This window comes from Lepidochelys kempii, chromosome 10 (assembly GCF_965140285.1).
Source record: "Lepidochelys kempii isolate rLepKem1 chromosome 10, rLepKem1.hap1, whole genome shotgun sequence".
In the NCBI taxonomy this organism is placed as follows: domain Eukaryota; kingdom Metazoa; phylum Chordata; order Testudines; family Cheloniidae; genus Lepidochelys; species Lepidochelys kempii.
The window spans coordinates 16,626,944-16,641,197 of record NC_136389.1 but is presented as its reverse complement, the minus strand read 5'-3'; the positions used below and the strand labels follow the sequence as shown (position 1 = coordinate 16,641,197).

The window sequence follows — 14,254 nt, the reverse complement described above, 5'->3', positions numbered from 1 at the left end:
TATTTACAGGATGACCCCAATACACTCCTGGACGCAGATATTCCCCCAAAAAACATGTGTTCTTCACTAACCAGCTCTCTCCTGGATAGTCCAGATATTGGAGGTCCATTGTCCCTCTCAATGTACAACAGTTGACTACTTTAAATGGAGTTACCCCTACAGTTCAGTTTAAAGACAACACTGGATTAGTTTTGATTAAAGAATAAAACAAGTTTATTACCTTTTGTAGGTTTTAAGAGAGTACAAGGCATTAAAGTCAGAAATGGCTACAAGAGAAATAAAGATAAAATGCTTTCTAGTGCTAAAATTTAACAAACTAGACTTGATCTCAGCAACAGGGCTGATGAAATTTCATGTCAGGATCTCTCCCAAAGTCAAACGGCTGCTTCCTTTGTCATCTTAGGTGAAAGAGAAAGGGAGATAGATAGGGAGAGATCCCTGGGGTGTTTTTGCCCCTCATTTGTATAGCCCGGTCACCCTTTGAAATGTATTTTCCTGAGAGTTAACCCTTAGATAAAATTCATTCCCGGTGTGAAGTTTGAGTCATGGAATCTTGCGGTGAAAAAGATTCCATGCTGTTTGCTAAAATGTAGATTGATCTGTTCAGGCCCCCTTCTTTGCTGAAGAATGGCCACTTGACAGGTGATTGCCCATCAACTTTGATGACAAAGCTGGCCTTTGTTTTTGAGAAACAGGTTTAGCCACATGCCAGATTACCTGATAACCACTGTGATGCATAGGACCTCAAAGTAGCAGCCTGTTACCCCCATATTCATCATTTGTATATGGTTGTGATATTTCATACGAAGTATGCCATGTCTGAATTTCAGTCCATGTTCATAACTTTACATATAATGTTGCTACATACTTTCACCATATTATTGACCAGTGAGTTATTAGTTTTCGTATGATACCTCACAAGGCATATTTTTTACAAAGATTATTACAGTAGTGTGTAGGGTGTGAATACAGGGGTGCATTCAGTCACAGATATATGCCCTGTCATCCAGTCCCAGCATCTGGCAGTCGGCGGCATAGGGTTACACAGAGCATGAGGTTGCATCCCTGACTATCTTGGCTAATAGTATTGATGGACCTATATCATCTTTTTGAAATATAATTTTTTATAGTTTTCACCTTCACAGCATCCTCTGGCAATGAGTTCCACAGGTTGACTGCATTATATGAAGGAACTTCCTTTTGTTTGTTTTAAATCTGCTGCCTTTTAACTTCATTGGATGACCCCTAGTTCCTGTGTTATGTGAAGGAGTAAATAAAATTTCCTTATTCACTTTCTCCATACCTCTATCATATACCTTCTTGTTCAGATTAGAAAAGAGATGACCAGTCCCAGACTTTTTAATTTCTCCTCTTATGGAAGCTATTCCATACCCCTAATAATTTTTGTTGCCCTTCTTTGTACCTCTTCCATTTCTAATCTTTTTGAGATCAAGTGACCAGAACTGCACACAGTATTCAAGATATGGGTGTATCATGGATTTATATAGTGGCATTATGATATATTCTGTTTTATTATCTATCCCTTTTCTAATGGTTCCTAACTTTATCTTTTTGACTGCTGCCATACACTGAGCGGATATTTTCAGAGAACTATCTGCAATGATTTTAAGATCTTTCTTGAGTGGTAACAGCTAATTGGGATTATGTTTTCCAGTGTGCATTACTGTGCATTTTCCAAGATTTGAATTTCATCTGTCATTTTGTTGCCCAATCACCCAGTTTTGTGAGATCCCTTTGTAACTCTTTGCAGTCAGCTTTGGACCTAGGTGTCCACAGTAATTTTGTATCAGCTGTAAACTTTGCCACCTCACTGTTTTTAGCCCTTTTTCCAAGTCATTTATAAATAGGTTGAAGGGCACTGATCCCAGTACAGAGCCCTGGGGGACACCACTGTTTACCTCTCTCCATTCTGAAAACTGACCATTTATTCCTACCCTTTATTTCCGGTCTTGTAACCAGTTACTGATCCATGAGAGGACCTTCCCTCTTATCCCATGACTGCTTCGTTTGCTTAAGAGCCTTTGGTGCGGGACCTTGTCAAAGGTTTTCTGAAAGTCTAAGTACACTATGTCCACTGGATTACCCTTGTCCACATGTTTGTTTGACCCCCTCAGAGAATTCTAATAGATTAGGTAGGCATGATTTCCATACAAAAGCCATGTTGAATCTTCCCCAACAAATCATGTTTATTTATATGTCTGATAATTCTGTGCTTTAACATAGTTTCAACCAATTTTGCCTGATGCTGAAAGTTAGGCTGACTGGTCTGTAGTTGCCAGGATTGCCTCTGGTCCTTTTTAAAAAATTACCGTCACATTAGCTATCTGCCTGTCATCTGGAATGGAAGCTGATTTAAGTGATAGTTCTGCAGTATCATAACTGTGGTATATAACCTATTTGAGTTCCTTTAGAACTCTTGGATGAATTACCATCTGGTCCTGATGACTTATTACTGTTTAATTTATCAATTTGTTCCAAAACCTCCTCTATTGACACTCAAATCTGGGACAATTCCTCAGATTTATTACCTAAAAAGAATGGCTCAGGTGTGGGAATCTCCCTCACATCCTCTGCAGTGAAGACCGATACAAAGAATTTGTTTAGCTTCTTCACAATGGCCTTGTGTTCCTCAAGTGCTCCTTAAATGCCTTGATCATCCAGTGGCCCAACAGTTTGTTTGGCAGGTTTCCAGCACCTAAGGTACTTTGAAAAATGAAAAGCAATTTTTTAGTCTTTTGCATATGCTGTCTGTTTCTACAGATGAATATCCAAAGAGGGCTATTTAACTTCAAATTTGGAAATCCCAAAGCTCAGATGAACTGGGTTCATGTAGGAAATCTTGTGCAAGCTCATCTCTTAGCTGCTGAAGCTCTCACCCCTGAGAAGGGTTATATAGCGGTAAGTAAACAATTTTAAATATCCTATCCAGTTGGATACACTTTTAAAATATGGGTCACTTTCTGTGGCTTTTAGATAAAATTCTGTGTCTAAAAGTCAATCTGCTAAATTCTCAAAAGTACTGAATATGCAAACTGTACAGTTCCACATGCGAAATGTCTTCTTTGTAAATGCAGCTCACATTCATCTTGTTAATATTTTTGTGTCACATCTTTTTCTTCTTGTAAGCTAGCTTTGCAAAGGTAAGGTTTCCTGCCTGCTCAGGTTGAGTAGGAATCTTCCCCAAGTGAATATGGCAATCATCAAATTCTCTAGAATCAAAGTTTTTAATTAATATTTTTTTTTCCCAAAAGCTGGCTTTGATTCTAGATGTGTACATTTTTAATTGACCAATCTGAAACCTTTGGGGCCTAATTTGTACATGCTCAGCATTCCCAAAAATGTGGGTATTCAAAATTAGTGAACACTTATGAATATTTTTACTTAAATTTCCAACCCTTATAGTTGTGACAAAAATCTTAAGAGCATGAACCATTACACACCTGACAGCGTTGCAGCTGCGCTCACACTGCCTGGCAGCTCCAGCATCCATCAGGCTCATAGATTGCACCTCTCCTTCTGACTCTGTTCAGCAGCTGAGCTACTGTAGAAATATATGAATTCTCTGGGCTCTTTGGAGTATTCCCTGCCCTGGGCCTATGGTGAAGGGAAGATCAGCAGCTCCTCTAGGCTCCGCCTCTTCTGGGCCAGGTTGTTTTATTCTCACCCCGAGTTAGCTAAGACCCAGTCCCAGAAAACCCCTGTTCTATTGCCCTCTACCCTCTCCTCCAGGGAGGGGCAGAAATCCCAACAGTGACAGTGGCCACCCTCTTCAGTGTTGGAGGCTATAGACATCAACCCTTCAAACCTCCCCAAGTTTTTTGGAAATGATGATGCAAGTAGAGCAACCAGGGGAGAGAGAGTTTCCTGCCACCAAGGGAAGGCTTGGGTCCCCAGTTTTGGGGAAGTTATTCAGGCAGCTACTGTAGCAAGGACGAGGCCCAACTTGGAGGGGCTGAAGTACCTTGTGCAGCTTGGAAGAGACTGCTACACAGTGAGTCAAGGAAGAGAACTGATCAATTTGGAGAGAAAGGAGGGAGGAGAGAAGAGAATTGTTAGACTGTGGAATGTGAGCTGATGAATTTGTGGGGTAAAGAAAAGAAAATTGATCAGTTTGGTGAGGGTAGAGAACTGAGTTGGTAGTAAAAGAATGGGGGCGTTACTGAGGTGCAGCTGGTGGGTGACTGAATGAAGATTGAGTGTTGAGGAGGAAGGGGATGAGATGAGGTGTACATTTGGCACATGGAGTGTGGGGCTTAAATAATGGGAAGGTGGTGTTATCTGGTATATGTGTGGGCTCTATGGGCAAGGAAGTGGGAGCTCTGTATATGTCAGGGCCGGGGCATGTGCAGCATGGCCGAGGGTTTAGCAGCGGGTGCAGGCAGAGGGTCCAGTGACCAGGAGCCAGTTACCAGGAATCAGGTTGGATTGGAAAGCCAGGAGATTAGAATCTAGAGATGAACGGGAGGTCAGAGATCAAGAAACCGTTTCTAAGAGTCAGGCCAAGACAGGATACCAGGAGGTCAAGATTAGAAGGCAGAAACAGATAAACACCATACTAGTGGCCCATGGCAGGGTGAAGCTCACTTGTACAAACAACTTCCTGTTTCCTCCTCTGGCTTAAATAGGGGCTGCAGCCCAACAAGGAGCCTTGGACCTCTCTCAGTCAGAGAGTAGGGGAAGGGCTTGTGCCCCAGTTGGGCTTCATGGACTCTGGCCCCAACTGCTGTCTGTGTGAGCTGCCACTGGAGAATTGGAGTGCAATGACTTCCTGGACCCGCACAGAACTGGGTTCAGGACCCACAGGACCTGTCAGTGTGTTGGTGTTTGTTTAAGTATGGATTAGTAGATGTTTTTCCTGGGCTGGCTAGTATAATTCTGCAAAGCTGGCATAATAGGGTTTGAGAGATTTGACCTATCCATATGGATAAAAAGAATATTCCTCCCTGAAATTTTTCAAACCTGCATAACTTAGTCAACTCCGATCTAGTAATCATGCTAACCCTCAAAAAAACTTCTCACTGTGGGCCATTTCCCTGACAAATTTCAACTTCTTTACTCCATATCACGCAGTGCTGAATTTGTTGGGGGAAAAAAGTTGTAACCTTTTTATATGGTGTAGCTGACCAGTCCGATAGGCAAGTGGCCTAGTAGTCAGATAGTGGCACCACAGTTCTTTTGCAGTCTTCTCGTTCTGGACAGGGCCCTTGTGGGCCATATACGGTGGGCCTCAGTCCCTCCTGTGTGCCCCCTCTTCTTTCCTCGGCGTCCATCACAACAGTGGCGTGGAAGCAGGGGACAGGAACCCAGGTCTTCCCACTCCACAGTGTCCTGACCTGGGGCACTTCCTGCCAGGCTGTGGCACCTCCCTTTTGGGTGTAGTCACAATCTTAGTAGTAACAGCTTAGTCTGCCGGGGTGGACAATATCCAGTTCTTTGGGGCCTCTTGTGAGTTTCCAACTCCAAACAGGAGAGGCATATGGATCACCGCTTCCCAGTGGCCATACCAATTCTGTAGTCACTCATCCCACAGCTCCAGGCATCAGCGTCACTTCCTAGTACAGCCTGTAACTCCTTCTCCTGGCCTACCAGTGCCCATTTAAACTGGAGCATGCCCGGTAGCTGTTGAGGGGTGGGGCCTCACTAGCCCAGGCCTTGCTCTGGTATAGAATAGGATCTGCAAACCACATCACATATGGGGAAAATGTATTTTTCACTCTCTTGTTAATTGAGAACCGCAGAAGTGTATTCGTTCAAACTTTCAAAAAAATTGTCTTTTTATTCTGAGATAACATCTGGCAAACTTCATCTCACTAAATGAAATATTCAGAATGTTATGAACTGAATATAGGGAGTTCTAATATAAATCCATAGGAAATCTTAATAGTGTCACTAATGCTCCTAGTATAAAAAATTATACATAGGTAAAATCATTAAAGAACACGCCATTGTTTTTAAAGCAGGAAGAAGTGCCAAATAGAACATGAAATCGGGAAGTTGCATTAACTAACATGTCAGTATTGTCAACTCTGGTTAATTCATCATGTCTAATGTAATTTTGGCTCCTGCAAAAATATAAAGTAAAACCTCAGTGCTATGACAACTAGGTTGATTGTTTTAATCATAGCAGAAGTCCTAAACATAATGAACCTGACTCTGCTCTTTTTTTTATATATCAGTGTAATAAATCATAAGTAACTCCAGTAACTTAAATGAATTTACAGATGTGTGAAACTTACATGAGGATCAGAATTAGTTCCATTGGAGATTGCTTGTTGATTTGTATATATTTGTAAATGTTTGCTTTTAATTAGGTTGCTGTTATTTACAAAATGATTAAAGATAGTCTTAAAAGATAAAAAGAAAATGTCACTCCACCCACAGTATTATGTTTCTAATCTGTCTTTTCTCTGCCTCTTTAACAGAGTGGTCAGGCATATTACATACATGACGGCGAGAATGTCATCTTTTCTGAATGGATAACTCCGTTAGTATGTACTATATACATGTTTAGTTCTAATACAGTGTATGGGACTTGAGCATATAACTAATCTAGAAAGAACGTATCGGCTAAATGAAGCCAATACCACAGTAATTACCTGAAGAAGCAGAACTTAAAACTGGTCTATTTAAGAAATATATAAATATATTTGCTACATTTCAACTTTAGTAAGGCTTTTGATACTGTTTCACATGACAATCTAATCAACAAACTGGATAAATATGTCCTTGACCAGTGATTCTCAGACCTCAGTGGCTCAGGAGCCAAATTAGCAATCATTACCTCAAAGAGCCACAACAGTGTGAATTCATTGGGCGGGGGCAGGGGGAGGTGTATAATATACTTGCAGCAAAATTGACTGACCAAGTATTATTATTTTATCAACTACAATTGGTTAATAACATAGTAAAAGCATCCTGACTGGATAATAACTTAGATTGGTTAATAAATCTCACAGCGTTTTAATATCATGAGCTGCAGGAGATACATTAAAGAACCACTTGCGGCTCGCAAGCCTCAGTCTGAGTATCACTGGCCCAGCCAAACCTTCTATAAGGTGGATGCGCAACTGGCTGGAAAAGCATATTCAGAGTAATTATCAATGGTTCACAATCTCTCTGGAAGGGCATATTGTGAGGATCCCACATGGATCTGTCCTGGGTTGGTTCTATTCAATATCTTCATAAATAAGTTGGATAATGGCATAGAAAGTATACTTATACATTTTGCATATGGTACCTAGCTGGAAGGGTCTGCAAGTGTTTTGGAGAACAGGATTTGAGTTCAAAATGAACTTGATAAACTGGAGAAATAGTCTGATTTAAACAGAGTGAAATTCAGTAAGGACAAACGCAAAGTACTCCACTTAGGAAGGAATAGTCAGTTTCACAAATAGAAAATGGGAAATGACTGCCAAGGGAGGAGAACTGCAGAAAAGGATCTGTGGAAAAGGATTACAGTGGATCACAAACTAAATGAGTTCATAATGTAATACTGTTGCAACTAAGCGTACATTATTCTGGGATGTATTAGCAGGAGTCTTGTAAACAAGACACAAGAAGTAATTTTTCCACTCTATTCAGCACTGATAAAGGCCTCAATTGAAGTAGTGTGTCCAGTTCTGGGCACCACACTTCGGGAAAGATGCGGACTAATGGAAGAAAGTCCAGAGGAGAGCAACAAAATAATCAAGATCTAGAAAGCATGACCTATGGGGAAAGATTTTAAAAACTATTTGTTGTCTGGAAAAGAGAAGACTGAGGGGAAACATAAGAATCTTCAAGTACATAAAAGAAAAGGGTGATAAATTGTTCTCATTAACCACTGAGGGACAGCACAAGAAGTAATGGGACTAAATTGCAGCAAGGAAGGTTTATATTAGACATTAGGAAAAACTTCCTGTCAGGGTAGTTAAGGACTAGAACAAATTATCTAGGAAGGTTGTGGAAGCTCCATGATTGGAGGTTTTTAAGAACAGGATAGACAAACACCTCTCAGAGATGGTCTAGACAACACCTTCCTGCCTCAGTGCCGGGGACTGGACTATATGACCTATTGAGGTCCCTTCCAGTTCTACATTTCTGTTTCATCAGATCAGAACCCAATCCTGTATTCTCACAGACTTTAGCAAAGTGATAGCTCATAAAGACAAACTCCCATCGGCTTCAACAGGAGTTTTAGATGTGCAGGAATGCAGGGTAAGGCCCTTTATTGTTATGACCTAATTTAATTAAAAAGCTATAAATCCTGATTCTTCACCATCTTGTGTAGTCATTTACCACTGTGCAGAGTTGTCCAAAGTGCATGTAAAATGCTACCATTTTTATCTGGTAGCACTATGGTACAGAGACTGCTTTGTTATAAATGGCTCCTCAAGATGCAAGGCCATGGAAAATCATGCCCTTAAATTTCATTGTAAACATAAAACAGAAGCATTGGGATATGTTCATAATTAGCAGGCTAGGATTTTGAACCTCCACAAAGGCCACATCCTGTAGTGCAAGCACAGACAAAACTCCCATGAACATCAATGCAATAAACTTCAGGACTGTACTCAAGATTTTAAAAATGCACTCCTCTCATGTCCTCTATTGTTTTAGAATAGATATCTCTGCCTATATCATCTCATTGTGTTGGCAGTCATAGGGATATTCAACTGAAAAACGTTTTTAAAATAGTAATAGCTGAATTGGGGAAAAAGTTCAGATTTATAATTTGACAGTAATTATTTCTGCATATTCTTGCTGCACTGACCCAATTTAGTATTAATATTTTGATCTTATTCTCTCTTCTTTTTTTTTTTAATCCCTCCCAGTTTGAAAAATTAGGTTACAGTAGGCCATGGATACGTATTCCTGCTTTCCTCGTTTATATAGCAGGTAAAAAGAGTAAAATGTATTAGATTATTATGCTATTTTATTTTGCATTTCACCTTTTATTTTCACTGTCACTGGTAATCTGCATGGCAGTTCTGTAAAAGAAATATACAGATTTAAACTTGTGTAATTCCTACAATAATTGTGCAATTGTACTAGCTGGAATTATGTAATACCTGTAAAAGTGTAATAAGTACTTCTCTACAAAAGGAGACAAGATATCTTTGGGTTCATCAAATATCCTGTAAATTATATGTTGTTTTCAAAACATTGGATCCTGCTTCTGTAGCAAACCCAGCACACCCACTGACTGCAGAGGGCTGACTGTGGATCTAGCCCACAACACCTGTCATCACCATGGGCTTGTCTTCACTGCTAAAAAAGCTAGGGTTTTTTCTTTACTTCAGGGTAACTAATATATGTGGGCTATGCTGGGGTGAAAATACAGTGAAGACAAGATGCTTTAGTTAGACTCACTAAGGTCATTCTATACCCCACATTGGGTTGACCTCAACAAGTTTACTTCATGGTAAAACTAAAGTACCTTGTCTTCACTTGTGTTTTTAATCTCTTGAGAACTCACGCACATTAGTTACCCCCAGATAAAAAAACATGGCTTTTTTTTTGGCAGCAAAGGCAAGCCCTATGTTATGCTCACTTTACTATTGTTATCTCATTTTATCAACTTTCTGTCCACAGCCACAGTGACAGAATGCCTACACCTGGCGTTGAAACCAGTTTTTAGCTTTACACCTTTCTTGACCAGAAATGAGGTAAAAGTATAAATGCATGCATAATCATCTATATAAAGTCTCTGGCTAAAGTTCTCAAGAAACACTTAATATCAATGGTGGGGAACATCTCCTCTGGATGCATGTGTGGAGTGGATTCCCTGCATATAGAGCTCCACTTTTCCATGCAGGGGCAGAGCGAGTCTGTCACCTCTTTAACACCATTTTTCTACCCCATCTCAGCCCCCTCCCAAGAAGGCCCTCCATACTGTTTCCCTACTTTGCAAGTGGATGGGCCAGAGGGGGTATGTCAGGGGGTACAGGAGAACCAAGTGCATCATCCCTCATGCAACCAGCCGGGAATCAGCATAAGAGGTAAAACGGACCATAGGCTGTATTATCATTTCCAATGAGCCACTCCATATTACGGAACTGCATATTAAAGGGAGGTTCCAGAGGCAACTGCAGACCTGGAGTCTATAGAAGTAGGAAAAGGACAGGCAAGGTATGGAGACTGTGTATCCCCAGCAGATACCATAACTTAGAGGTGGTCAAAACTCACAAATTCCATTCCAAGAGAAATTCTGACACTTTGATTATTTTTTTCCTCCAAATCGGAACAAAAAGTTGAAAATTTAAAATTTCCCATTAAATGAAATTTCTGAGATTTTTTTTGTTTGTTTTAACCTCATCTAAATGTTTTCTTTTGACATTATTATTTTCACTGTTGTCCTATTATAATTTATATTCTAAAAGTCTAAATATTTTACTATTCTATTATGGCATGGAATGACATGTCCTAATATAATAGGATATGAAATATCACATCATGATAGGAAAAATCAATGTTTTCTAACAAAAAAAACATTCCATCAGAAAAATTTTTACCATCTCCACTGTATCCAGGGAGCTTCCAAAAGAAACCCTCTTTTTCTTCCAGGAGAGGCTTTGCATACAATTTTTCCTGCCTCCTAGAGGAAACTCCACAGGAGGGGTAGTATCACCAGGGCCGAATTAACTCTCCTGTGGGCCCAGGGCTATTAGATTTTGTGAGGCTCCTGGGGGCTTGGAATGAGGTCAGGGCTGGGGCAGGGGATTAGAGTGCAGGAGAGGGCTCAGGGCTGGGGCAGGGGTTTGGGGTGCAGGTCAGGGTGTGGGATCTGGGAGGGGGTTCTGGGCTGGGGTAGGGGGTTGGGGTGCAGGCTCCGGATGGGAGGCGCTTATCTCGGGCTGCTCCTGGTCAGCGGCACAGTACGTCTAAGGCAGGATCCCTGTCTGCCCTGGCTCCGTGCTGCTCTGCTCCCCGAGGTGACCAGCATGTCCAGCCCCTAGATGGAGGGGCCAGGCCACTCTGCACAGTGGGGCTGGGGTGTAGCTTCCCACCAGGCAGCACTTACCTTTGGGCAGCTCCTGGTTGGCGGTGCAGCATGGCTATCACTAAGGCAGGCTCCCTGCCTGCCCCAGCCCCATACCGCTCCCAGAAGGGGCCAATGCAACCCGGTGGCAGCAGCCGGCAAGTGGCTCTGCACGCTGCCCCTCTCTGCAAGCACCACCCCACAGCTCCCACTGGCCACAGCTCTCAGTTCCTGGCCAATGGGAGCTGCGGGAGTGGTGCATGCAGGCAGGAGCACTGTTTGGAGGGAGACCCCTGCCCCACTGTCCCTGGGGCCATGCTGGCCACTTCCGGGAGCTGCGTGGGGCTGGGGCAAGCAGGGAGCCTGTCTTAGCCGCAGCCCCACTGGAGATTGTGATCAACTGGGAGATCCTCTAGGATCAACCAGTTGATCACGATTGACTGGTTGGTGACCACTCATTTAGCGGGTCTAGTGAACACTCATTAAATCGACTGCAGATCACTCTCCTGTCAACTCCGGTACTGCACTGGAATGAGAAGAGTAAGAGGCAGTCGACGAGAGAGTGTTTTCCCATCAACATAGTGTAGTGTGGACCCTGCAGTAAGTAGATCTAAGCTACGTTGACTTGAGTTACCCTACGTAGCTTAGATCCACTTTCCCCCGTAGCGTAGACCTGCCCTTGGAAGCAAGAGGAGGTTTTCATTTACACAACAGAAGCCAAGGGCAGAATTTGGCTGCCATTTTGTAATGTGGAGTTTTGCAGCATGTAACATGAAGCACTACCCTGAGATCTTTTCAGTACTTGGGCAATGTGAGTGGCTTCAATCAAGTATCAGCTTTTTAAAAAAAGAAAATCTTGGTTATTTAAACTTATATATATCATTTAAATATGCTTTTTGCCTTTAATCACCTTTTTTGGGTAATGTCAGTCTTTTAAAAAATGATGAGGTGAAGCACCCTTCATCAAGATTCATTCTAGGTAGGTCAGTGTCAAAATGCACTGGAATGTGACCTGCTTTACTGCCTTATCTCAGCACATCCAGTGAGCATAGCATGAATCCATATATACCCCAAAACATTAATGATACTAAGAATGAATGACACATGATAAATGTCTATCTTTTACATTACCATATATTATGCAATATATAGGGGCAAAGATACACCCATACCCACCCACTCATAGGACTCGGGGTTTATGATTGATTTTTTCTAACGTTAGTATGGTAGCTATTTTAAATTTTATAAAATATCACAATGAAGCCATTCTAATTAAACACTTACCAGTATTTTCCTATACATATGTCCACATAGTATCATCTGAAGTTATGCACAGATTGTTGAGGGAGATTGGGCCTGATTCACCACTGTATTATTTCCAGTTTTTTAGCCCGTGTAAATGTTGCCAGAGAGCAGGGGATTATGAGAGCAGTGTGGAGGTTCCAATCATTGGAACAACCTACCAACAGCTGGAGGTGGATTCTCTATCACTGACAATTTTTAAATCAATATTGGATGCCTTTTCTAAAAGATATGTCCAAATCCTGCTTAATTAGCTCTCATGACTTCAGTGGGACTATGAGCAAATTAAGCAGGATTTGGCCTTTTGATGTTAAATCTGTTTAAATGTATGTATGTTTGTTTGTTTGTTTTTTAAAAAAGAGAGACATTTCACTCAACAGAATTAATTACTGATTTATAAACCCTTAGAAAGAGATTTGAGAATAGAAACAACAATTAAACACGAATATTATTCACAGGCTGAAGAGGGCTGATGCTTATTAAAATGAGAGAAGGACTCTGTTAGGTGGGGGGGTGAATAGTGTCATCTAGTGGATCAATGTGGTATTGCTATGTGGAAAGAAACAAGTAGCCTGCTTTTCCACTGCCTTGCACCCTGAGTAGTCTTACACTCACTTTACATAGTGTAAGGGGGCAAGGCCAGATGGCTATAGAAAAGTAGTGGGAGATAGATATATTAGCTCCAGGCTAAACAAATCCCTGGTACCAGGATAAATGAAATGGCAGCTGCTCCAGGTCAATTAAGACACGTGAGGCCAATTAAGAACTTTCCAGAAGGCAGGGAGAAAGCTAGGTTGCCTGGGACACCTGAAGCCAATCGGGGGCTGGCTGAAACTAGTTAAATGCCTCCCACGTAGTCAGGTGGGGGTGCATGTCAGGAGCTGTGGGAGGAAGTTGTGCTGTTGCAGAGGCTGAGTAGTATACAACATATCAGGCACAAGGAAGGAGGCCCTGAGGTAAGGGTGAAGTGGAGCTTGAGGAAGTGAGGGCTGCTGTGGGGGAAGTAGCCCAGGGAATTGTACATGTCATGTTTCTACAAGGTCAGCTACCATAGCTGATACTATTAGAGTCCCTGAGCTGGAGCCCGGAGTAGAGGGTGGGCCCGGGCTCCCCCACCCCACCTTTGCCCCCTGATTAATCACTGAGACTGGGAGACAACAGAGACTGTGCAAGGAAGGATAACTTCTCCTCACCTCCCTCGCTGGCTTATGATGAAAATGGCTCAGTAGACTGTGACCCTTGTCTCTAGAGAAAGAAGGGTTACGTGGAGGGTCACAGTGAGCCTCTGAGGCTAGCGAAATCCACCAGGAAATGTGGGACCCACGGAGGCAAGGACAGAGCTTTGTCACAATAGGTTTAAACTGCTACAGTTCTGATTTGCTGGCATTTTACATTCACTTTGCACCAACTTCTAGCTCCAGTGACAGACAGGGGATAGCAAGCTGGCTGAAGTAGCTTTGCATAGGGGGATCCCCAGGTGGTGTAGAGATGGCATAACAGTTCTGTGCCATGCACTCCTGGTTCCCCCAGCGAAGGGCATATGGCAGAACTGGAGGAAGGCATAGCCAGACTGTGCTGGGTTATGGCAATCCTGTTTGGTTTGTATTTATAAAGATTCTGTCTGGTTGAATGCACTGTATTCTCTGTTGCTGTGTTTTGTGTCTGCTCAGTCACCCCACCCATTTATTTATATATCTGTTCTAATAGTGGCACCTAAAATAATTCTATATTTGAATCACTATTAATTGTTCTTTTGCTTTTTAGGTGTGGAACATCGCTGTAACTCACACATTCCGAATAGACAAGGCATGTAATCAGCTAGGTTACTGCCCAAAAAAATTTGCACTTGCTGATTCTGTGGATCATTATCTTCAAACTAGACCCAAGTGCCAGGACCATCATAAGTTCCTTAAAATCTGGCTTGTCCTTGGCACCTGTTTATGTTTGATCTTCTTTGTATTACTTTCTTAA

The 14,254-nt window shown here is 42.0% G+C and overlaps 1 protein-coding gene across 1 annotated transcript in view; it reads left to right on the top strand.

Moving 5' to 3' along the window:
• LOC140917995 (putative short-chain dehydrogenase/reductase family 42E member 2) overlaps positions 1-14,254 on the top strand; it is a 46,236-nt gene extending 31,982 nt beyond the window's left edge. Inside the window, exons 9-13 of the mRNA XM_073361523.1 lie at positions 2,782-2,919; positions 6,444-6,509; positions 8,835-8,898; positions 9,595-9,668; positions 14,048-14,254. Of these exons, the coding sequence (XP_073217624.1) occupies positions 2,782-2,919; positions 6,444-6,509; positions 8,835-8,898; positions 9,595-9,668; positions 14,048-14,254 (549 nt within the window). The remainder of the gene's footprint in view (positions 1-2,781; positions 2,920-6,443; positions 6,510-8,834; positions 8,899-9,594; positions 9,669-14,047) is intronic.